General features: G+C 38.5%; 1 protein-coding gene across 3 annotated transcripts in view; it reads right to left on the reverse strand.

Moving 5' to 3' along the window:
* The window catches only part of RHOBTB3 (Rho related BTB domain containing 3), a 60,417-nt gene that overhangs the window by 10,618 nt on the left and 24,888 nt on the right, over positions 1-24,911 (reverse strand). The window contains exons 6-10 of one of the 3 annotated variants that reach the window (XM_067568632.1): positions 20,863-20,974; positions 19,248-19,613; positions 4,989-5,069; positions 3,068-3,180; positions 463-583 (exon numbers count right to left, since the gene is read on the reverse strand). In XM_067568632.1, coding sequence (XP_067424733.1) covers positions 463-583; positions 3,068-3,180; positions 4,989-5,069; positions 19,248-19,613; positions 20,863-20,974 — 793 coding nt within the window. The remainder of the gene's footprint in view (positions 1-462; positions 584-3,067; positions 3,181-4,988; positions 5,070-19,247; positions 19,614-20,862; positions 20,975-24,911) is intronic. The other 2 variants (XM_067568633.1, XM_067568634.1) reach the window with 2 other exon arrangements.

Consider the following 24,911-nt stretch of genomic DNA (forward strand, 5'->3'; position numbering starts at 1 on the left):
ACGTATCAGAGAGACAAGGTGGATGAGGTAATCTATTTTACTGGCCCAAATTCTGTTGGCGAGACACAAGCTGTCAAGCTTACACAGAGCTCTTCTTCAGGTCTGGGAAACTTACTCAGAGCGTCAAAGCTAAAGACAAGATGGGACAGCTGTGCTACTGTAGTGTTTTAAATGTAGACAAACCCTGAGTACCTTTCCCAGAGCTGAAGAAGAACTTGAAAACTTGTCTCTTTTACTGACAGGGGTTAGTCCAATAAAAGATATTACCTCACCCACCCTGTCTTGCTAATATGCTGGGACTAACATAGCTACAACAATACCGCAAACTAAAATAAAAAAGGCATTTGCCTTTCATAATCTCCTTCTGGCAAGAGCATGAGAAGATACTACTCAGCCTCCAAAATATTTAAGGTTCTTAAGGATAGGAGGAAAAGAAAAAAAGGAAAAACTGAGACACTGTACCTTGTATTTGGAAGATGACATCAGCTAACACATGTGTGTTAAAGAAAAGCCTGAGAGAAGTATTGCGTAACTGCAAGAGCTTTGCTGTCTGATGATATCTGCAATTCTTTGAACTATTCACCTGCAAGAGAGAGATACTGACATGTATAATTGCCTACTACATGGGTGTTTCATTTAGTTTCATGATAGAAACAATATGCAAGATTCTCAACTTTCCTCCAAATTCCTTTTTCCATCACTGTTGACAACTTCACTCCTCTCCCCATCTCTCAAGTTCATCATCTTGAAGATCCCTGGCATTTTTTTTTCCTCTGCTCACATGCAAAATCTGGACAAAACCTACTGCTTCTGCTGTAACATTCCTAAAACCTGCCTCTTTCTCTATACCCCCACTATCAGAACCTGTTTCATGCCACTGTTCTCTCACTTCCCCTCTGGTCTCTCTCCATGTCTCCTTTTTCCAACGTAAGAGAGCTATAAATTTTTTTTTGCCATTTCAGTCATACCTTTCCCCTTCTCAAGTCCCTTCACTGGTTCCTTGTCTCTTCCTACGTACAGCTGTAACTGCTAATCCTCATTGTTAAAGCTCTCATTTCTATATCTCATGTCAACCTGTGGTTAGATCATTCCTCATGTCATTATCCTCTGTCTCCTGCTCCCATTTGCACCTTTGTGCTTTTTTTCCCCAATACAGTACTCCCTACACCTGCAATGATATCCCTCTCCTGCAAGTCAAGGGCTTGTCTTACACTTACAGAGCTGCAGTGGCGCAGCTGTAGCACTTAGGAAAGACACTACCTACACCGATGAGAGAGCTTCTCCTATCAGCATAGGTACTCCATCTCCCTGAGTGGTAACTATGTCAATGGAAGAAGCCCTCCTGATAACATAGCGTTGTCTACACCAGGAGTAAGATCGACGTAACTGTGTCACTCGGGTGTGGGCACCCAAGTGACATAGTTATGCTGACATAAATTGGTAGTATAAAACAAGCCCAAGTGTCTTCATTTTCTCCCTTCAAATCCTTCTCAAAAGCTAATTCTTTCACTTTGCTTTCAATTATTGATCTTCAAATAATGTTCACACATTTAGAAACTTCACCTAAAGCTAAAATGCATATCTAAAGTTCTACATAAGAAATTAAGAAGGGAAACCAAGTTAAAAATAGTAGTAATTAAAAACATATTGCTTCATTTGCTGAATGAAGTTTAATTAAACAGGGTTCAATTGATACTTAAAATCTGGTTTAATTTATATAATAATTTTTAATTTTACAAGGAAACCTCCGACTATATATTCAGGACAGCTAGAAGCACAAATTTAAAAGATTCTCTTTTCAACAGGAGTCTTCTTCCTCTTTCCATGCCCCTTCCATCTGCTAATCAGGAAAGCAAAATAAATGGAGGAACTCTACAAAGCATGACTCCCTTCCAAACACCTATCAGTGGCCATCTCTTTCAATTTTATTGTGAGTCTCAGGATATTTAATGTTTTTCTTAAAGTCCCAAAAATGGAATCAAGTACTTGTGAGAACTTCAACTTTCATTTTAAAAAATGTATTTTGCTAACTGGGGAAAAAAGCCTGACAGTGCTAATCAAGTACACACTGAAGATTCAGAAACCAAAAAGGCAAATAAAAATCATGAGGTTTTTAAAATTATGTGTGTGTGTGTGTGTATATATATATTCTTTTTAAGCCAATTTCATGAATATGTGGGTTTGGCTCATAATCTTTGAATGCTTGGGGTTCGCAATATTGCCACTGGGAGAACAGCAACTCCTACTTACAAAAGCTAAACAATTTGTTGACTCACATTTTGTCTTTGGTGGGGGTGGGGAGGGTTAACGTTTAATTTAGGTTACAATTCACTTCCCATTTAAATCAATAAAAACACTTTGTATAAGCTCTGTAGTAGCAGGGAGTATGTCAATTTATTTGCAAAGAGCTATTTAAAATTAGAGCACTATATTTTTTTAGTAATACATTTATTTTAATGTAAACTATATTATTTCACTGTGAAGTAACTCTGGTTCAAATATAATTATTAGTAGAGAGATATTTACTTCACAAAACACTCTGAAAGAAACCGCCTCCTGATTTCTGTTGCAAAGGCAGAACTTCTGGCAGGCACCCATAAAGACAAAACTTTGCTGGGGCAGTCTCTATTGCATGTGAATTACTATTAATACTGGTGGACAGACTGTGGAGGAGAAAATATTATTAATCATTTTAAGTAACCTACGGTTATGTGCACTTCACTGATCAAACTTACAATACCATGCATTGGAACTGCATCTATTAGAGAGACAAGGTGAGTGAGATAACATCTTTTATTGGACCAATTTCTGTTGGTGAGAGACATCTTTCACCAACAGAAGTTAGTCAGATAAAAAACGTTACCTTGTTTCTGGGACCAACATAGTTAGAACAACACAGCGTACATCTAAGGTATTATATTTATTTACTTAAAAAAACAGCTGAGAGAATACAAGATTCTGTAAACCACAATAGTTATACAACAAAGGACATTACGTAAAGTTATTTTTCATGAGTCCTGCTATTCTAATCTGAAAGGGATTACAGAAAAAAATAATGGCAACTGACCTTCCCTGGAGTTTTCAGGATACATTTAACTTTCTCAAGCACAAGCTCAACTTCTTCTGGGTCTTTCAACTTCTTTTTTATATCTTCTTCCAACAATTCCCAATGGAAAGCACCTATGATAAAACCAACTGTTAAAGCATGGAACAGGTTTCAGATCCATATTATTATGTATAAATTAATATGCATGAGACTTTGCAGACAGATAAAAGACAATGTCCATGCCCAACAGTTCAGTTTTATGGAAAATACTTTTCACAGCACTTCTGTCAGTTAGATATTTTCAGTAAGTTTGTGCCCTAGAAGGCCAAATTATAATTCTGCAATGGTCAAACCTATGCATTGATGCAGTGTTGACTTTACCAGGATTTTGCAAGGTCAGGCCAGCATAGGCAATTTAGGTCATGGCAATTTAGACATGTATGTGTCATGGAAAAATGTCTAAATCCCCTGGACTGCTTCAAAAATCTCAAGACAAACTTAACTCAATGTCCTTTATAAATTTTATATGGGCAATTTCAGAAAAGATGCTGTTTGAGTGAATAGAATTAGACACAACTATATTAATTTCTCCTAATATAGCAGCTATTTGACATTTTGATACCTACATTGCTGAAGCTTAAGAGATGAGCGGTTTAAATAAATTTACATATTGAGGCAAAACAGGGAGAGAGGAGGTGGAGAACATTTCTACCAAAATCAACTTAGTTAAGATTTTTTCTGTGTTTCCCCTGTGTTTTTTCTAATCCCAAGGTTCTCAAACTACTGTCCTTGGGCCAGTGGTGGCCTGCGAAGAGCTGGCTGATTGATAACATAGTGTTGGCTCCTTCCTATTACATTAAAAAAGACTAGAACTACATTAAATATTTTCCTAATATTACTTTTCCAAATAAGCAATTGCTATAGTTGCCACAGAGATGCTGTTAAATTGTAGAGGAGGTAGTCTGCACAAATGTGAATGCGAAATCACTTTTCTATAAAATCTGTTCTACACTATGGAAACATTTGAAAACCCCAAAAATCAATATTTTTGGGTTTTATACTATGCTCAACTCCCTACTATGTAAGCAGCCAACAATATAAAATAAGTTTGTTCTTTGGTGTATGGCTCTCTTTTCCTTAGTATCCTAGGATACTGAGAAGAAATTAGATTTTCTTTTTATAACGCTTTCTAAAGTAAGTTATCTATTGTGGAAGATACTTGTGTTTCAAGATCTTCCTTTACAAACCAGCTTCTTTTCCTTTTGACTTTGGATTGAACTTGTATTTGACATCTCAATAACTGCCAAGGAAACTACAGCAGTATCCCAAATATAAATCAAAAGTTTTTTGCCGGATCAAGTAGAAGAAGATAGACTGAGAGGAAGAAAGTCATTATTGAAACACACATAAGTATAAAAAAAATTCAAGTAACAAAAACAAGTGAAATCTTTCCTAGTGAAAGCCTAGTACCTACAGGTCAAGAATAATATACTAAAGTATCCGTAAACATCATACACCTATACCTGATCAAAATTTGGAGACTACACTTAAAGAGAAAAAAGATAAAATTTTCACAACTTTCTCATGTCTTGAAAATTCTTATATAGGTTTCAATTGTCCAGTAGCTGCTAGCCTGGAGATTTACTGTACTTGCTGATCGGAGAGAAAAATTCTCTCTCTCCTAAAACTGCAGAAGATGCAAGATTAAGCATTCCATAGCTACTCTGTTTTTAGAGGTGAACTCTATCACTCCATTCAGCGCAATCACCATAAAGGGCAACTGAACCCTTAGAAATGATACCGCAAAACTTGCTGAATATGGGAGTCCATTAGTATCTGACTGTGAGAGCTGTTGCTTTGTAACATAGGTGCTCCCAGCTGTCATCTAAGGAAAAGGGTTAACGAAGTTATGGTCCAAAAATTGACAATGTAAAAATGGCACCTTCTAACACCTTCAAAGAATCTGCTCCCTGTGAGTATTCTGGGTCATAGTCATATGTTACGTTCTCCATGGATGGCAGTTCTATTTTGGACAAAGGAAGCAAAATATTATGGACTCCAAAGATATGGAATTAGAAAGGGCAGTATTTCTCTGTTTGTTCTGCTGCTTTCATGAGTCTGGAAGGAATATGTGTATTTATAAATAAACTGAAGAATAAAAAAAATGCATAAATGAATATACAAGAGGAAATAAACTTAAAATTAATTGAAGTCTGCTGTTACTAAGAAAAGTAGGTGTAACCAGAAAACACTAACTTCCAAAACGATAAGTGTTCCCAGTGCTCTTCATCCCTGCTATAGGAAAGAAACCTTTCAAGATTCTGATGGAGGAAAGAAAGCTCTTCTAGTGATCTGCTTTATGACTGATAATTTTAACTGTTTCCAAAGAGATAAATGACCTGATAGTGGAGTATGGTCTGACAGGATACCAAAAGAAGAATGCTGTTATTAAAGGCCCTTAGATGCTGTGTTTTTTTGGTGTACAGGAATTACTTCCATTGGCAAAGAAACCAAATTTTACCAAAAATCCAGGGTGGATAAATATCAATGATTTAAAAAAAAAAAAAAAAATTGGATTTTTTTTTTTTTTTAATTTAAATCAGATTTTTTAAAATAATTGATAAAAATAAGTTACAATTAAATCTCATCACAAACATGCTAAACCTACACTTACAGTCTCATAAAAATGAATTAATGGCTCTAGTCTGTCCAATCTAACTACCAGCTTTTGCTTCTTGAAAGTTCTTGGCTTTCAGTTTCAGTTTCTCAGCAGACTAAAGTCACATGTATAAAGAAAGACACAGGCTGGATAGGATTGTTGTTGTTCCGTGCTTATGTGGTGGTGGAGCTGAGCCAACCAAGGCAGAGAAGTTAGTTAAGACACTGTCTTAGGCTATGGCTACACTGACGGTGGCAAAGTCGCCGCCGCCAGATCGATTGCTCTGGATCGACTGAGCAGTCAATAAACACCCGCTCAGTTGATCCAGAAATCGACGTACTAAGACCACCTTCACAAGTGGCGTAGCACTGCGTCGACGGGAACACGGTTCCCGTCAGTGCAGTGCAGTGAAGATGGCGCACAGAACAAAAGATGAGAAGTCCACGGGAGTTATAGTTTGCGTAACTCCCGTCGACTGCCACCAAATCCCAGAGGTAAGTGCAGACAGGGTCTAAAAGACAGAGAGACAAAGGATGGAGGCAGAGTAGAAAGAAACAGTGGAGTGGCCTGGAAAGAAAAAGGGAAGAAATTATTCAGTACACACAGCTTCCTATATTCCCCCACACTTCTGCCACAGAAAATCTGTCATGGCTTCTGGGCTACGAGACCCCCTATCTGGGAATATTTTGAAGAAATTCCTTCTCTGGGTAAAAAAGGAAAATGTGTCAAGTGTAAGCAGTGCAAGAAGGAGATGCAGGGCCTAGTTGCAAGGATGAAACACCATAATGAAAACTGCTTTTTGGGAGAAAATGATGTGGATATGTCTGAAGAACAATGTGGATCACCTGGTTAGTAACTTAAATAATTCACTTTGCAACGCATCATTCTTCAAGCCTCTCTCTATGCCTTTTAGTATAAGTGTGATTTAACAAGTAAATTCCCAAGCTGTTTGCTATGTTGGATGTTGCCAGAAAAAAAGTTTAGCTTAGCTAATCCTTATGGCTTGTTTAATTAGTTAACTAGGTTTAGAATCTAATCACCCAAGTATACAGTACAGAAAGCTGCAGTAAGAGAAATCTAGAGTTGCCAGTTGCCACTGGGTATCATTTTATATTACATAATACATATCCCTTATTTTGGAACATCATGGCCACAGACCATAATGGTGATGCATTAAGTCTATTCCCTATTTTACTTCTGTATAACTCAGCTTTCCCAAGGGAACCCCATCCTACACTAGTTTGCTCAAAAAACAGAAGTGCCACCGAGTTCTATGGGGCTTACTCCAAAATTAAGTGCACTCTAATTGCAGTCAGTTTTAGCTTTTTTGGTAATTTGGAATTGGATCTGCATCCTTGCTGAAAAAAATGTAAATGATTAACTGAATAATAGATTGAGAAGAACGGAGAAGAATGACTAATCAAAATAATTTTTTAATTTTGTTTCAGGATCCCATTTAAGCCTAAGAGACTTTAACTGTGACTGTCTATCTGCAACAATTTCAGAGTCATCCGCTGGTACTTTTAGCAGCAGTGCTGCAACTAAACGTATTTCAGACAACAAAAGTATCAGTAGCAAGCAAAAGATTTCAATCATCCAGTAAAATCACCACCATGGATAGGTTTGTAGTAAGGACCAGCAAATACCAACAACACACCATAAATGAAAAGATTGCTCGGTTCATTTATGCCACAAATTCTCCTTTTTACATTGTTAACAACAAACACTTCATTGACATGGAAGAGTCCTTACGACCAGGCTACATCCACCTGGTAGAGCAGACATTGGTGGAAGGTTGCTAGATACAGTGTATGTGAAGGAACTTGAACAGTGTGCAAGAAATACTGAGGGGAAATTTGCCAGTTTAAGCTTTGACGGGTGGAGTAATGTACACAATGATCCAGTAATATGTGCCTGTGTGACAACAGAAGATGGGGTTGCATATCTTTCATAAACAATAGATACATCGGGAAATGCCCACACAACAGAATATTTAAAAGAAGTGGCAGTGAAAGCTGTAATAAACTGTGAATAAAAATTCAACTGTCACATGCACAGTTTTGTCACAGACAATTCTACAAACGTGGCCAAGATGAGAAGATACTTAGAAAAAGAAATGGAAGGATGCTCCTTAACAACATATGGCTGCAGTGCCCATTTAATGCATCTTTTAACCAAAGACTTATTCCTGGAGAAGACATACTTAAAAGAAAATGTTGAAGTCGCAAAATATTTCCATAACAACCATTTTGCTTCACCTTATCAGCTTCACTGAAGAGAGCAGCAGGATCTAAACTAATTCTCCCTCAAGATGTTCGACGGAATTCTGTGGTTGATTGTTTTGAACAATTTATTAAGAACTAACCTAGTCTCATAAAACTTTGTGAAGAAAACCGTGATAAAATAGATGGAAGTATCTCATCCAAAGTATCTAACATTGGATTAAAGAGGAATGTAGAGGATATGCTCAATATACTGAAGCCTAGATCCAGAGCCTTAAACTTCAGAGAAATTGTTGCTGCATTGCTGATGCTGTTGAAATTCAAGAGACATTGAAGAAAGAAATACCTCACCAGAAAGTTAAACTGCAGGCAATAAAGAAGCGAATGGATCAAGCACTAACTCCACCTCATTTTCTTGCAAACATTCTCAACCCCAGATATAAAGGTAGATGCCTAACTTCTGAAGAAGATGATGCTGCCATGGCATGGGTATCTCAAAATCACTCCTCAGTTATGCCAGTCATAATAAATTTAAGGGCTGGAGCAGAACCATTTAAACAGTATATGTTTACTGATGATGTTTGGAATAAAGTCACTCTCCTGAATTGGCGGAAATCATTAGCCAGGCACCTTGAAACAGAGTTCATTCTGTTGCTAAGCCAACTTTTCACAGCAGTAGCTTCCTCTGCAGGCAGAGAGAGAATATTTTCTTCATTTGGTATTATTCACTCAAAGCTAAGAAATCGACTGGAAGTTGAAAAAGCAGGAAAACTCATATTTCTGTTTCAGTCTATGAATACAAATGACAGTGGGAGTGGGGAAGATGAGAGCTAGTTGTAAAAGTTTTAAGGACAGCGTATGTTTAATGTTGTGATGATTTGTGTGTTAGAGTTAATAAAATTTGAAAATTAAAAAAAAAAAAGTTTAAGGACACCCATCAGCTGGCAACTCAGGAGACTGCTGCAATTGCAAATGTGAAACATTTATATAACATTTAAGATTTAGTTTAATAAAATAAGTGCTATTGTGTTTGTGTGTGTGATTTAGTTCTTACCATTCCTAATGTACTGTTGCTGCATCTGAAGCTTGACACAGGTAGTAAGTATTATGTTCTATTTACTAAATTTAAAAAATCAAGTTATCTAAAAAATTTCACTCCTAGATGTTGTAAAATGCTGTATTGAGCTGTAAATTAATGTTTTCCTGATCAGATTTGCACCATTGTTTAAGAAATGTGACGACATATCAGTGAGAAACTTGATTTAAATCAGTGATTTTCTCTTGGTGATTTAAATCATGATTTAAATCACCTTGATTTAAATCAATCCATCCTGTAAAAATCTGAACCCAAATACACACAAGGGTACACTAAACAAAAGGTATTTACTGAGCAATTGTATTTAAGGTATTTGGTAACCAGACGAACAGAACAGCATTACCTGTTAATTTGATGTTTGTTTTTCTATATAGATTATAAAGAGCCAACAGCGTCTATGACTATGAAGACTTTTAAAGTGACAAATTCTGTGCAATTCATGTTTTCTTTATTTTTTGTACTTTTTAATCATTAAGAGAGATGGCCCAATAGTTGGGGTGCTGGTCTAGGATATGGGAAATCTGGGTTCCATTCCCTGCTGTTCTATGCAATTCCTCTGTGACCTTGGGCAAATCACTTGGCCTCTGTGTCTCACTTCCCCATTTGTCAGGGGATTCCGGAGAGGAGATGAGTTCTGCCAGGATAAAAAACGCCTATGGAAACATGATGCCCTATGACCAAATCAGTCATAGGACAGACAGACACACATCCCTTATTATAAGACAATGTTGGCTAGGTCACCTTTGAAAATTTCAGGATGCTCATTCTTAAGCTGCTGTAGCCCCAGAAAGTATTTTAATTTTTAAAGACAATTATCCAATTAAGAAATTATATATATTTTCAAAAGACTAAACAGTGATTGCTAAAATTTTTGGTGGGAAATGTGAAAAACATTTTTAAAGTTGCCTATAGGACTTCCATCTGAACATTACCAAATGGTTCTAAGGTTAGTAAGGAGAAGTTCTCTTTCAGCAACAAATAGCATATTCCAGAATTTTAAAAACCTTCTTTTTCTGAGACCTTTATTTTATTCAAAACTGACTTTAATGGGAGTAGGATCCAATCCTAACTGTACAGCAATTATCTTTATTTTGCAATAATGTATACTTAATTATAAGTAAATAGCAATTCATGGAGTATTTGAAGAAAAGTGAAAAAACCATGCTTGAACATTTTATCTGAATAAACTTCAAACATCAGTGTTTTGTTTAAATGAACACTCAGTTTGGAGGCACAACTATAGATGAGAGGCACAAAGTCTGAAGGGCTAAAGGAGATGCAAAGGTGGCATAAAGGTCATAGTCATATCTTGTGATGCTGGGGCCTCACTGTGCAGGCCAGTTCCCAGGAATAAGTTAGAGCAAACCCCAGTGTGCTCTAACATTTACCAGCTGTAGTCAAACCCAAGGGGTTGAAACAGAAGCTAGGGATTGATGCTGTATAGAATACCCTGATCTCACCCCCTGTCTGCCATTCATGCCATCTACACCAGCAGTGGTGCAAGAGAAGGAAAGGTTATTTCAAATTTATGAACAGAATCCATTGGTAGCAAGGCACAAAACATCCATATGTACCTCAAAAACTAGTCGTCTATTCTTCCTGACTCAACACTTTCCTTAAAAATCCTCTAAATGGGAAGACCCAACTCTGATACGCACCAAATTCTGCGCTGACTTACACCTCATACAATCTCATTGAGATCGCAACCTATAAGTCAGGGAAGAATTTGATCCATGCAAGTATAAATTGCTTGTGTTTTGGCTGATATACATGAAGGTATAATTAAGATAGAACATCAGCATCTGCCAATAAACTATTTGCAAGCTAAAGAACTTGTCTTTCATCTCTGAAGATCTAAATTAAAACCCTGATTTATGTAACAAATTAAACTCATCAGTCATTATTGGTGCACATCAGAAAAACAGAATGAATGGATTAGCAGACTGATCAAGAGAAGCCTAGGGATAGAATAACAGGGGTATTACTAGTCACAAATGAGGTATTGTTGACAGAGGCTCACAAAGTACATGCCCATATGGTATTCTCTCAGATTTACGACAATATTATAAATTCTTCCCTTTTATAAGTACTAAAAGGGAGTTTACTGTTAAATTTCCTTGTATCTTTGAAAGTCCTCCCATCCCTAAGTCACTTACCCTTAAAAGAGGCTGAATTTAAAGCATTATCAAGGGATTCAGTGACAAATTGTGAGGCACCTTCTTCCCCAAGATAGTGTTTACGCTCTGCATCTAATGCAGCACAACAGTATGGAATAAGAAAGCAATAATTCACAACAAGGTGTATAATTCAGCCAATACACACACATCTTCAGTGTTGTATACTGGGTGAAGCACATACACCCTTGAGCAAGTTACTAAGCTTATAAAATGGTTTATAATAAGTATGTATTATATTTAAATTGTTATATCAAAACAAGATTTAATAGTATATATTTAAATTAAGGAAAATTACTTACCATTTTTTCTTATGTAGACTGATTTAAAAAAAAATAAAAACCACAGAAAAAAGGTTCCAAAACAGTATATTAAAAACGTGGCATAAATTTCAAACACTTTTTTTTTTTTTTTTTTTTGCAATTTTGTAACCTACCTACCTACACTCACCTTTCTCCTTACCCTCTTTTCCTTTCCTTCTTCTTGCCCTACTTCTGCCTACCTTTACAGCCTCCCCTTTCCGTCATCTGCATTTCCTCAATCCTCTGCCTGCTTCAAAAAAATAACCCACCTACACACCAGCACTGAGATGCTGAACAGATGAGCATTTTAAGAGAAGCTGCCACCACCAGCTAAACAGAAAGGCTGTACTGCCACAGAAAAGCAGTTCACTCAAGTTCTGCTTCTCCTAGGAAGGACTGACTGCTCAAGCCACTCAGCTAAGATGCATGGGATCAGCAATGGTTTTCCTTCTGAAGCCCTACTTAAGCTGCTACCATTATACTCAGTGGATTAATGTCATCTTCTGAGGTACTGGAGAAGTGGAATAGGGAAGGAAATGGAGTGAGACAAAGAAAAGAAGGAGAAAGATGAGGAGGAAGAGGAAGAGGAGAATTAAAAATTTTAAAAAGTCATTAAAAGGATATTAATCGTTGAACATTTCCTATATATTATTTGATAAGTCTGTATTTGATCTAGTTGATAAAGAGACTTTATAGTCCTCATGTGTTCAGTGGCAGATAATTACTACAGAAAAATCACGTAGGATGGTCATCCCCTAATTTCCACTTTAAACTCTGTTTCAAATTATTGACCTCATATAAATATTGGGATTATACACAAGTATATAGGACAGTACTGAACTGCCAAGTAGAAGCACTAAATCCTGTTAAGGAAAATCCAACCCCAAGGGAGCCATAGATAAACCATGAGAATCAAGGAGCATGTAGAGCTCCTCAGAGGTTTAGCATCATTACTGGGAGTCTCAAATATCTATTTCCTCCAATGTAAGCCTCATATAAGACGACCACTCCTCCATAGGTTGGCATGACACTTTGGCCAAAAATAAAAATTCATCTTACAACTAATATGGTACACAATCTGAAGGCTATTTCAGTCAACCAGATAGCAATTTACAAAGATGTTTGCTAATGTTCCATGCTGGTTTATTGAAGGCATAAGAAATGGTTTTTCTTGGAGGAGTAAAGGAAAATATTCCTGGCCCTTTCCATAGACCATGGACTGCTGTTCCAAAGGAACAGTCCTTTAAATACTTTTGACAACTATCATTCTGAAAATAAACTCCATTTCCTTATATATAACATCTCGAACGATATAGTTATGCATTTCTAATTACAGTTAATGTGAGGATACCTTATTTAGAAAACTAATTCTTCCCACAAATATCTTATAGTTTTCATTAGTGGGAATATCATACGTAATACTCTAGCAGTCATCAGTACAAAGCAATGCTATTCAAACAAAAGAAATGCTAGATGATTTAGTGTTCTACACTTATTGTGTCTTTCAACTGAGTATCACAAAGTGCTTTACAGAGGCAGAAAAAATAGGGTTACTCACCTGGTGCAGTAACTGAGGTTCTTCAAGATGTGTCCCCATGTGGGTGTTCCACTTTAGGTGTCATTGCATCCCGTGCCTCTGATCGGAGATTTTTGCAGCAGTATTTGTCCAGGTCACACGTATACGGCTCGTTTCGTGGTGCCACTGGACTCTTCTGGCGTGCGTGCGACTTGACCCACTCAGTTCCTTCTCTACCATATAGAGTCCCGTACAAGAACTCTGAAGTAGAGGGGAGGACGGTAGATAGTGGAGAACCCACAGAGACACACATCTCAAAGAACCGCAGTTACTATACCAAGTGAGTAACCCTCTTTTTCTTCGAGTGATGTCCTGTGGGTGGGCTACTTTAGGTGACTTCGAGCTGTGCCCCTCATTTAGTGGAGGGACTTCAGGCTCACTTGTTTGTACGGATAAGAGAACTGTTAGTCCTAGTATGGCATCCCTACTAGATGCATGATCAATTGCATGGTGTCTTGTGAAAATGTGTGCAAAGGCCCATGTAGCTACCTTGTATATGTCGGTTATGGGAATGTTGTTAAGGAATGCTACAGAAGCAGATAATGCCCTGGTTGGGTGTGTTCTGGTTCCTACAGGGGCTTGTAAGTTCTTCTGTTTATAGCATAGCTGGATGCATTCTTTTATCTATTTGAATAGTCTTTGACTAGACATAGCCTGTCCTTTTGTGCATTCCATGATTAAAATACCAAGAGCTTATCTGACTTTTGGAATGTTTTTGTTCTCTGTAGGTGAAAGACTAGCACTCATCTGAGGTCTAATGTGTGTAGCACTGCTTCTTGCGCATTACTATGTGGTTTAACTGTATAGATTATTAACTAATCGGTTAGTCTGATACTATTTTTGGTAAAAATTTTGGGTGGGGGTCTAAGAGTGATTTTATCTTTGTGAAAAATCATGTAGGGTGGGTGGGCGGGCCATAAGCATGTTGATTTCTCCTACGTGTCTGGCCGATGTGATAGCTACTAAAAGTGACACTTTCAATGACATGTGGAGAAGTGAACATGTTGCTATGGGTTCAAATGGTGGCCTGGTAATTGCCTTTAATACTAAGTTTCGGTCTCATGGTATGGTGGGATTACATACAGTTGGAAATATTCTTTTTAACCCACCGAGGAAACGTTTTACCATTGGGAGAGTGAATACCATTGCGTGATTAATCTTGTTGTGGAAAACAGAAAGTGCTGCTAGATGAACCTTCACGGAGCTAATTGAAAGGCCTGATCTTTTTTAGTTCTAGGATATATTCTAAGATTGATGGAATAGATGAAGATACGATGAAGAGTCGTCTATGCCTGCACCAGGAGTCAAATCTTTGCCATTTCTGCTGTTAAATTGTTTTTGTTGATGGTTTTCTACTATTTATTAATAGATGTTTAACCTCTTCAGAGCAGTCTAGCTCTTCTGGACTGAATCAGTTAGGAACCATGCCATCCAATGAAGTTTCTGTATTTCTGGGTTATAAATCGTCTGACCATCGTCCTGGTAAAGGAGATCGCATCAAAGAGGCAAAGTGATTGGTTTGTATGTTGACATATGCAGCAGATCTAAGTACTATGTCTGTCTGGGCTAAGCAGGTGCTATCATTATCACTGTCGCTTTGTTTACCCTGATTTTGTGAATGGCCTTGCATATCATTGGGATGGGCGGGAATGTGTACAGGAGCTGTTTGCTCCAGTCAAGTAAGAATGCATCTTCCACTGAGCTTGGCCCCAGTCCTGCCTTTGAGCAGAATTGATAGCATTTGCAGTGTTACTTTGTGGCAAAAAGGTCAACAACTGGATAGCCCCACTGCCTAAAAATATTGTTCAGGACCTCGTTATTAAGTTCCCACTCATGGTTCTGGCCAAAGTGCCTGCTGTGTCTGTCTGCTCTGATGTTCTGTTTTCCAGGTAGGTATGCCACTGATATGCTGATGTTGTGTTGTATGCACCAGTTCCAGAGCTTTATTGCTTCACTGCAAAGGGAGTGGGATCTTGCTCCTTCCTGACAGTTGATCTAAAACATGTATGTGATGTTGTCTGTCATTATCCTTATTGACCTGTTTGTTATGAATGGTATAAAGTGATGGCATGCATTATGAACTTTGACCATCATCCCTGTATCGTATGGTCAGGGAGGTGCACTCCCCACCCCAATAGTGATGCATCTGTGGTGATCATAACTGATGGAGGATGTTGTGGGAATTGGACTCCCGACATCATGTTGTTTTCTCTGGTCCACCAGAGTTGGGAATCTTTTACTTTGTCCGGTATTGTTAATATTCTGTTTAGACCGTGTCTGTATGCCAAGGCAAGCCATCCCTGAAAGCATTGCATATTTAGTTGGACATACTGGACCACAAATGTCATTGTCGCCAGGAGTTGCATGACAATATGTACTGATACTGGTGGACTGTCTCTTACTAGTCCTATCTGATCTATTATGGCCTTGAATCTGGGTTGTGGTAATAATGCGTTGGCTATTATTGAGTCCAGTTGTGCTCCTATGAATTCCAACCACTGTGTTGGGTTGAAAATGGACTTTTCTTTGTTTATGTTGAGTCCTAGTTTTCAAAAAAACTATGGTTTGGCAAGTAGCTTGTGTTGCCAGGGTTTGGCTGGATGCTTTTATGAGTCAGTTGTCCAGGTTTGGGAAAATTGTAATTCCTTATCTCCTCAGATGAGCCACAACTACGGCCAGCACCTTAGAAAAGACCCTCAGTGCTGCAGAGAGGCCAAATGGCAATACCTTGTATTGGTAATGATTGCTGGCCACCATAAATCTCAGAAAGCGTTTGTGTGCGGGGTGGATTGAAATATGGAAATAAGCGCCCTGAAGGTCCAGGGCTGAGAACCAGCCTCCTCTCTGCAGTGCCGATATTATGGTTGACAATGTGACCATCTTGAATTTTTGTTTCCTCATGAATTTGTTCATCTACTTCTTCATGAAGAATTTGCATGTGAGCTGTGTCCCTGAAGAGGGACAGGGAAGGGCTGTATGTAGGAGGAATGGATGTGAATGGGATAGCATATCCCAATTTGACGATTTCTAACACCCACCTGTCTGCTTGAAGACCAATTGATTGATGACCAATTGTGATGAAATTTTGGGAGGCAGAATTTGAAGTGTGTGGTCGATGATGTTGGCACTATTTGATGAGTGGGGTCTCTCAGACCCTTGACCAAATTCTCAAAACTGCTGTTTGGACGATGCTGTTTGAGAGGTCGAAGGGGTTTGCTGTGACTGTCTATGTTTCTGTGTTCTTTGCTTCCCTCTTTGTGTTTCGTATTGTCTATACTGGGAAAGAAAAGGATATTTGCAGGTATGTGGTTCAAATCTATGTTGTTTCCTCTTTTTTCCAGGCATGTAGATGGCTACCGTTCAAAGTGTTGCTCGGGAATCCTTAATGGAATGAAGGACTTCATCTGTCTTTTCTGCAAAAAGCTGGACCTTGTCGAAGAGTAGGTCTTCTATCTTCATTTGTAGCTCCCTGGGAAGGCCCGCCGAGTGCAGCCATGAGGCCCTGCACATAACAATGGCCGTAGATGTTCTAGCTTCAGTATCAGCTACATCCAATGAACCCTGTAGCGATGTTCTAGCTATGAGTAGTCCTTCGTTAATGAGTGACCTGAACTTTTGTCCTCTGGTATGTCCTTGGTATCTTCTCATAGATGTTATGGTTGTAATTGGAGAGTAGAGCTGCATAATTAGATACTCTCATTAATAAAGCTGAAAAGGCATAAACTTTTCTGCCTAGCAAATCTAGTCTCTTCCAATCTTCATCCTGTGGTGTTGACTTGTACTTTGTCTGCTTGCTCCTCTGGTTTGCAGCATCAATAACAAGGGAATTTGGAGGTGGATGAGTAAATAGGAATTTCATCCCCTTGGCAAGGATATAGTACTTTCTATCATTTCTTTTATTAGTAGGTGGGATGGTGTCTGTCATATGGTATTAGCTGGCTACATCAGTGCTTCGTCCATAGGAAACAATTTTTTATGTTGCTGTATGAAGAATCTTCAGACATGATTCCGTAACCTCTTCAAAGGGAATTTCTAGATTTTCTGTGACCCTCTCGAAGAGGTCATGCAAATGTCTGGAGTTGTCTATTGGCGTAGGTATGGGAGGGATTACAGCTTCGTCTGGTGAGGATGAGAAGTCGTGTGTGGGAGGAGAGGTTTCTTGCTCCATGCCTATGTACCCCACCTGTATGTCTTCTGCAACTGTTGTTGATGCAGCTGGGGGTGAATGTCTGGAGGATCTTGCCCTGCTTGTACAGGAACTGGACAGTCTGCTATATGCCTTAGAATAAGCATATTCAGATGCCTCTAATGATGGTCTGGTGGGGCAGGAGAGCTCTGATGAAAATTGAGATTCCTCTACCTCACTGTCTTCTCCACTGAGAGAGCACACTATGGACAATGCTTCGTTGTGCAAGAAGTGCAACAGTGATTCCACCATGCCTACTGTGGGTGACTGCGGGTACAACATCACTATAGTCTCCATTTGCTGGCAGTGGTGTTGTTTGTCCTTTTCCTTTAAGGACAGTGCTGCACTTCTCTTCGGCTCTGTATTGGTGGCCAGTGCCATCATCGATACCTTGGCAATTATTGGTGCCGTCATTAATTCCGCCGCTAATCTGGTGCCATGGCCCCTCCCAGTACTGTGCATTTTCTCAGTGTCGCACTCTGACAGCACCGTAATCAATGCTGTTGACTGTTGGTCAAATGTCTTCTGCACCATATCCTTCTTTGGTGCCGTGCTGGAGGAGGACCATTTTTGTTTGTCTCCTGACTCTGCACCCGGACATTTCGAGTCTCTAGATGCCACGGACCGGAGTAAAGCGGATGTTGACAGCCTTTTGGGTGAACACCTTTTCTTTGGTGTAGTAGTGGCTGGAGGTGTTGAGGCTCTTTTTCTTGGAGTGCACTCAGTTTTTTTCTGAGGATGACTTGTCGGGTCCCAGGTCAGAGGAAGGTTTGAGGGACTTCTCCATAAGCATGAGCTTTAACCTCAGGTCCTTATCTCTCCTGGCCCTGGCCTTAAGTTTCTTAGAATGAGTGCATTTCTGTGGCACTTTTCACCCAGGCAGCATACACATTGTGAATGGCCATCCGATGTTGGCCTGGCATCTGTACATGAGGTGCGCCTTTTAAATACTGGTAAACCTGGCATGTCTTATGCTTCTAACCTATCCTATTAGGAGAAAATATTAATTTTTTTGTTTTTTTAAGAAGGAAAGTAGGGTAAATTACTGACTAAACTAATGTAGTTATTACTACACTAAACTATTCTCTAATACTATTCTTGGTAAGACAAGTGAAAACCGAAGCTGTTGTTCTTGCTCCATCTCGGACCATGGACAGTTGAGAAGGAAATGAGGGGGTTGAGTCGTGTGCATGCCAGAAGAGGCGTCAACGGTGCCACGAGACAAGAGCCACACACACGCAATCCGAATGAGTACTGCTGCAAAGATCTCTGATCAAGAGAGCGGGACGCGACAACACCTGAAGTAGAGCATCCATGTGGACATCACTCAAAGAAGAAATATCATTAGCACCATTTTAACAGATAGGGAAATGGAAATTAAGTGGCTTGCCCAAGGTTACACAATGACTCAACGGCAGAAATTAAAACAGAACACATGACTCCCAGACCTCTGCTCTCACAAAACAGATAATGCTGCTCCTCATTTTAGTAGTGGAGCATCAGAAAAAGAGCACCTAGTATTTTTACTCAAAGGATACACATTAACATTTATATACTAGTGTACACAGTGGTTTTTAACCACTTTTTAAATTTTAGTTTGTTCTGAAATTATCTCAGTGAAAAGTTGCTTTTTGGCAAGGTGGTGTTTGGCATTAAGTTCATCTTTACCTGTTACTTACTCATGCAAAATTTGTTAGCTTTATAGAATTTTGGAGGAAAATTATTTCCACTTTAGACGTTTCTGGTTCACTAGATTCAGTGAGTTTGGAATTGAAGTTACAGGGCTAAAAGCAATAATTTTAAGGTTAAGCTCAATTTCCATGCAGAAGCTGTTCCAAACAATGGCTTAAAGAGATGGACTTTTTTAATCAAACTGATTTAATCCTAATAGAGAAATATATTTTGGTAGGGTAAAACACTCACTCCATCGCAATGTGTTTGCTCTGTAAAAGACAGTAAACAGCTGCAACCATTCTGACAAGATACCTGAATAAATGAAGTGCAGAATGTCTGACAAACAAGAACAGAAGAAAGAGTCTTTAACAATGACTCTAACTGGTGGGCCGCTTGGTGAGCCTCTGCTAGAAACTGGAAACACAGCCTCATTGTTCACTGCAAACAGAATCTGTGCAGTCCTTATGATAGAGGAATCCTGAATATCTGCTGGACTCTTCACATTGAAAAGTAACATGAAGACATGGCTTACAGAGCACAAAACAATCTTGTGTGCTTCTACTACTTCCTTTAAATCTTCTGAGTAAAATATCACGTCCACACACTGGCAGCAGATCAGCAAGTTATGTAAATCGGAGTTATAATGCGAGGCTTCACCTTTTAAGATTGGCATTTTTTCTATAAAAGTGAGATATTAAAAATAATGATGAATGAACTGTTTTGTAACTCTAAACTCCTACTAGTTGCCATGCAAACAAAAGCATCTTTCTTCTCAGAGACTGGATCAAATGAGGACATACGGGTATTTTCTTAATTACCCTCAATAAAAAATATACTTCACCTTCATCATTACAACAAATCCAGTCTTTCATTCACTTTGAGCAAGGTTAGTAGAATACATTAATGTTAGAACTGTTTAGTAAAAACGATTCCCCCTTTTATAAATCCTCAAAAAAAGGAATACAAAATTTTGTTTAATATACATGACTAATCTCTTTCTGGTCATTTCACATGCCTTTTATATAAAAAGATACTTACACCCATGCAACCACTCTGACTTAACAGATGGAATTCATATCCATGACAAGAACTACTCTGATTTTATCTCAGAACTAAGAATGTAATGATTAAGGAATGGTTGTACAATTATGAGGAGTTTTATAAGAGTATATTTTGCAATGGGTGATCATTTCTAACATATTTAAAAGGTAACAGATGTGATCCGATCCTATTCTCATTGCAGTCCATGGGAGTGTTGCCATTGACTTGAATTAGGGGCATTTGTAGGCCTCAGATGTTGGACTAATAAGTTTCAATATCTGGCATTTATTAGAACAAGTTATATTATTACTGAGTTAACATGAAGCACCTTCAAGTTGTTGTTATACCATAGGTCTGACCAGGGTGCTCATTCTTATGTACTTAAATTTCTAATTAAATTACCAAATTCTAAAGAAAAGAACTATAAAAATTAGTATGATTTTAAACTGCTGAAACCTACATTAAAAAAAAAACAAACTACCTTTTAGCTTTTCATTGCTTCTTCATAATACCTCCCTTTACTTTCTTGAGTTATTACTGTCCTCATCTTCTTTCCTTGTGCAGCTTGTATAAAACTCAGACTTTATCCATAATTTCACTAAATGTTCCATATTCTGAGCTCACTTCTATGTATACAACCCCATTTTTTTTTTTTATAAAACATACTACAAATTTTAAATGATCACCCATCACATATATTTAGTATTATAAAATCCTTAAGTTTCATGAAGTCTTCCCTAAATGATTATTCAATCCATTCTGAGATAAAACTCACAGATCACAGTAGTTGCTGGTAACGGATAATTTATTAAACATGTTTTTAAATAATTAATCTCATCAGTATTATACTGAAAAAACAACAGAAACTAAATATTACTATAAGCACCTGGCTGTTCAAGCTGAGGCGGTTTAACTCCTTGGCATTTGTGGCCTTTTTTTCTTTTCTTCATTTTTTCAGAGGACTTCTGATTCAAGCTTTGGATCATAAAATACTCCAACTAAAACATGAGATGCATTTTTTAAAACTACAAATAAAATTTATGTAAGGATAAGTTAAACATCAATATCCTCATTTTTCTCAGTTTGTATGCAGAATTGACACTGATGTCAATGTGAGTAGCTGTGCATGTTGACTGAATACTAAAATGTTACATAAGTAATCAAGTGAGGTGTGTTGTGATAAAGAACTGTACTTTGGATTAACTAAATTAAATTTACCAGAAAAGAATTCAATTTATCAACCGTAACAGGGACTGCTATAGGATTTGAAGGGACAAAAAGCAGGAGTTGACAGGTAATGATCAGATTCACATCACAGAAATAATGGTAAACAGTGTAAAGGATTTGTTACAAGAATTGTCCAACAGCAATGTAGAACATTAAAAATTTTTGAGCTGCTTTATTACACAAATAAAGTCAAAATATAAGGAACCATATTTAAATAAGAGTATGGCTTCATTTTCCAAAAGTAAAGATAAAAATGTAATCACCTAATAGGAATGGTACATATAGTAAAATCATCAGTTTTGCAAGTCTGAAGATCATGTGAAGGAATCATAGAACAGAAGGAAAGGTGGCATTAGTGAAGGGTCATTACTTACAAATGAATAGGGTAAGGCAGCTATTCACTATCACTGAATCTTATATGATTTGTTGCCCCATAGGAAGTAGGAAGATACCATTTAATGACTGGACAAGCTTTTTCTAGGGGCTTGGAATAAGGTTTCCTCCCATGCTGGAGCCAATGACACACAAAGGTAAACTAGAGGTCATGCAAATCAGATTCAAATTATGAGAAAATAAGTGAAACCAGGCCCTCATTAATTCTCAGAAATACTAACTGCAGCACACTTAGGATTAAGTTTAGAAATCTGAATAATGCAGTTGACAATCAAATAGTTCTGTGCCAACAGAGACAAGTTTGGGGACAAATTCTCTCAATCATAGAGGTACCACACTCAGCCTTAAAAGGGAAAGGAGCAATTCCATCATTTCTGAATTATCCTATAATACGTTACATTATCTTCAGACTTTTGCAAAACTGATAATTTTACTATATGTATCATTTCTATTAGGGCGATTACATTTTTTATCTTTACTTTTGGAAAACCAAGCCATATTCTTATTTAAATATGATTCCTTATACTTTGACTTTATTTGTATAATATATATAATATTGATCATATGCACACCTGGAAATGTTAACACAAGTGTCGAAAAAGATTGGGAAGCCCTAAAACAGACCATCAGGAGGCTTGTGAGGAATCCATTGGCCTTGCTACCTGCCACCATCAAGACTGGTTTGACGACAACAACAACGAGATCACAGCCCTTGTGGACCAGACAAGAAAAGCTTTCTGCAAATGGCAAAATCATCCATCATCTAGTTAAAAGCAGAGCTTTTTTGCATCAGCTTAAAGCAGAGGTTCAAAGAAGGACCAGAGAAATCAAAAACAAATGGTGGGAGAACAAAGCAAAAGAAATCCAAGCATTCGCTGACAGACATGATATGTAGCGCTTTTTCTGAGAGACCAAAACCCTGTACCAACCAAGCTCATGTAGCCTCTCACTGCTCAGATCTGAAGATGGTACTTACTACCCTTCTTAAAGACAATGAATCCATCAAACAGTGCTGGAAGGAACACTATCAAAAGCTTCTAAATTGAGACTCGACTATGACTGATGACACTAAACGACTCCATCCCTCAGCACTCAATCTGGGAAACTGTTGCCAACCCACCAATACCCAAGGAGGTCCATAGAGCAAGTAAGCAAATAAAGAACAAAAAAGAATCAGGTCCTGATGGCATACCAGCTGAAGTACTGAAAGTGGGGGGAGAAACACTGACATACTCCATTTGCTGTTCCTCAAAATCTGGCACACTGAAGAAACCCCCATTGACTTACGCAATGCTAACATTGTCACCATTTTTTAAAAAGGGAGATAGGGCTGACTGTGGCAATTACCAAGCCATTGCCCTCTTCTCCATTGCTCTCTTCTCCATTGCTGGGAAGATTCTTGCTAGAATCTTATTGAATTGTCTACTCCCTCTTACAGAGGAAAAACTCCCGGAGTCCCAATGTGGCTTCAGACCATTACGAGGCACCACTGACGTGATTTTCACAGCTAGGCAGATCCAAGAAAAATGTCAAGACCACCACCAGGAGCTGTATGTGACCTTTATCAATCTGACCAAAGCCTTTGATTCTGTCAACCAAGAGGCTCTATGGAAAATCATGTCAAAGTTTGGTTGCCTAAGTAAATTTTCCACCATTTTAAGACTCCTCCACGACCAGATGACTGCCTCCACCCTATGCAATGGCTCTACCTCTGAGCCCTTTGCCATTTGAACTGGTGTAAAGCAAGGTTCTGTCCTGGCACCCACTCTCTTCTCCATTTTCCTAGCAGCTATGACATTGTTAATCCAAGACTTCTGCCAGAAAGCATTGGCATCCAATATCAGATTGATGGCAACCTCTTCAACCTCTCACCTCCGAGCTAGAACTAAAATATCATAAAAAATAACCGAATTCTAGTATGCAGATGACTGTAGATACTCCTTTAATGTGCAATTACAGCACAAACTGCCCTCAATCTCTCAGAAGCTTACAAAAGGTTAGAGCCAAGCCTGAACATCTGCAAAACAAAAGTTCCCCATCAGCCTGCTCCCGGGCAATCAGACACAGCAAGGAAGATTTACATTGACAGAGAGGAGCTGGAAAATGCAAAACACTTTGCACACCTCAGCAGCCATCTTTCACAGAGGACAAACACAGATGTCAAGATTCAGCACAGAATCTGTTGTGCCAGCTTTGCCTTTGGCAGACTGTCTCACCGGGTATTCAACAACCACAATATCAGAATATACACTAAACTTTTAGTTTATAAAGCAGTGGTATTCCCAAATCTCCTCTACTGCTGTGAGACTTGGGTGACCTACAGAAAACCAACGAAAAACTAGAATGCCAGCATCAGCACTTTCTCTGGAAGATACTCAACATAAAGTGGGAGGATCACCATACTAACATCAGTGACCAACTCCTACTCATGGAGACTAACAGCTTCAGTGTTGAGGCCCTGATTATCCAGCACCAGCTGTGTTGGAGCAAGCACTGCGTGCGCATGCCTGATACACACCTACCAAAACAATTGCTGTATGCCCAAGTCACCAAAGGGGAAAAGAAATGAGGAGGCCAAAAGAAACACTTCAAAAGTACTCTCAGGACAAACATCAAGAGATTTGGATTTGACATTACACACTGAGACACAGTAGCCCAAGATAGGGCTAACTGTCGAAGACTTGTCAGAGAAGGGAAGGAACAACCATTTATGAGGAAACTCATCTCGCCAAGGTCACAGAAAAACACCAGAAAAGACAGGACAGACAACGTATGCAATAATCGTGGCCCAACCTTGCCTTCCAACACCACCTGCAATGTCTGCCAACGAGTCCACGGCTCAAGGATCAGAGTCCTCAGTCACCAAAGGACCCATATAAAATAAAACCTGTGAAAGAGATCATCCTCAACTCAAGGGATCACCGATGATAATACAATACATGGGAAAGCACTGAGGGAGGAAAAATAAACATCTTTCTTTGGCTCTTACGTTAGAAAGAAATTGAGACTTTTTCTAGATGTTTTAAGCATCTGCAAGAAGTCCTTCAAACTGAAAAACTAGACAAATATGAACACTGATGGAAATATAACATAGGCTATATATTCTAAGTGAACCCCAGTTGTACTAAAAACACGGACATCAAAAATGTTGACACCATTGCGATAAACGCTGATGCAAAAATGGCATTGGCGTAAATACTGAAGTATTTCAAAGTAAATCAAGGGCACCGAAAAGAGGAGTGTGGGTACTGATATCAATGTACCTAGCACACACTCAGTTCTGAAAGCTCAGAGATGACTCTAAAACAGTGTTTC

This window comes from Emydura macquarii, unplaced genomic scaffold (genome assembly GCF_026122565.2).
Source record: "Emydura macquarii macquarii isolate MOO-44397 ecotype Brisbane River unplaced genomic scaffold, CSIRO-AGI_Emac_v2 contig_2897, whole genome shotgun sequence".
Classification (NCBI taxonomy): Eukaryota; Metazoa; Chordata; order Testudines; family Chelidae; genus Emydura; species Emydura macquarii.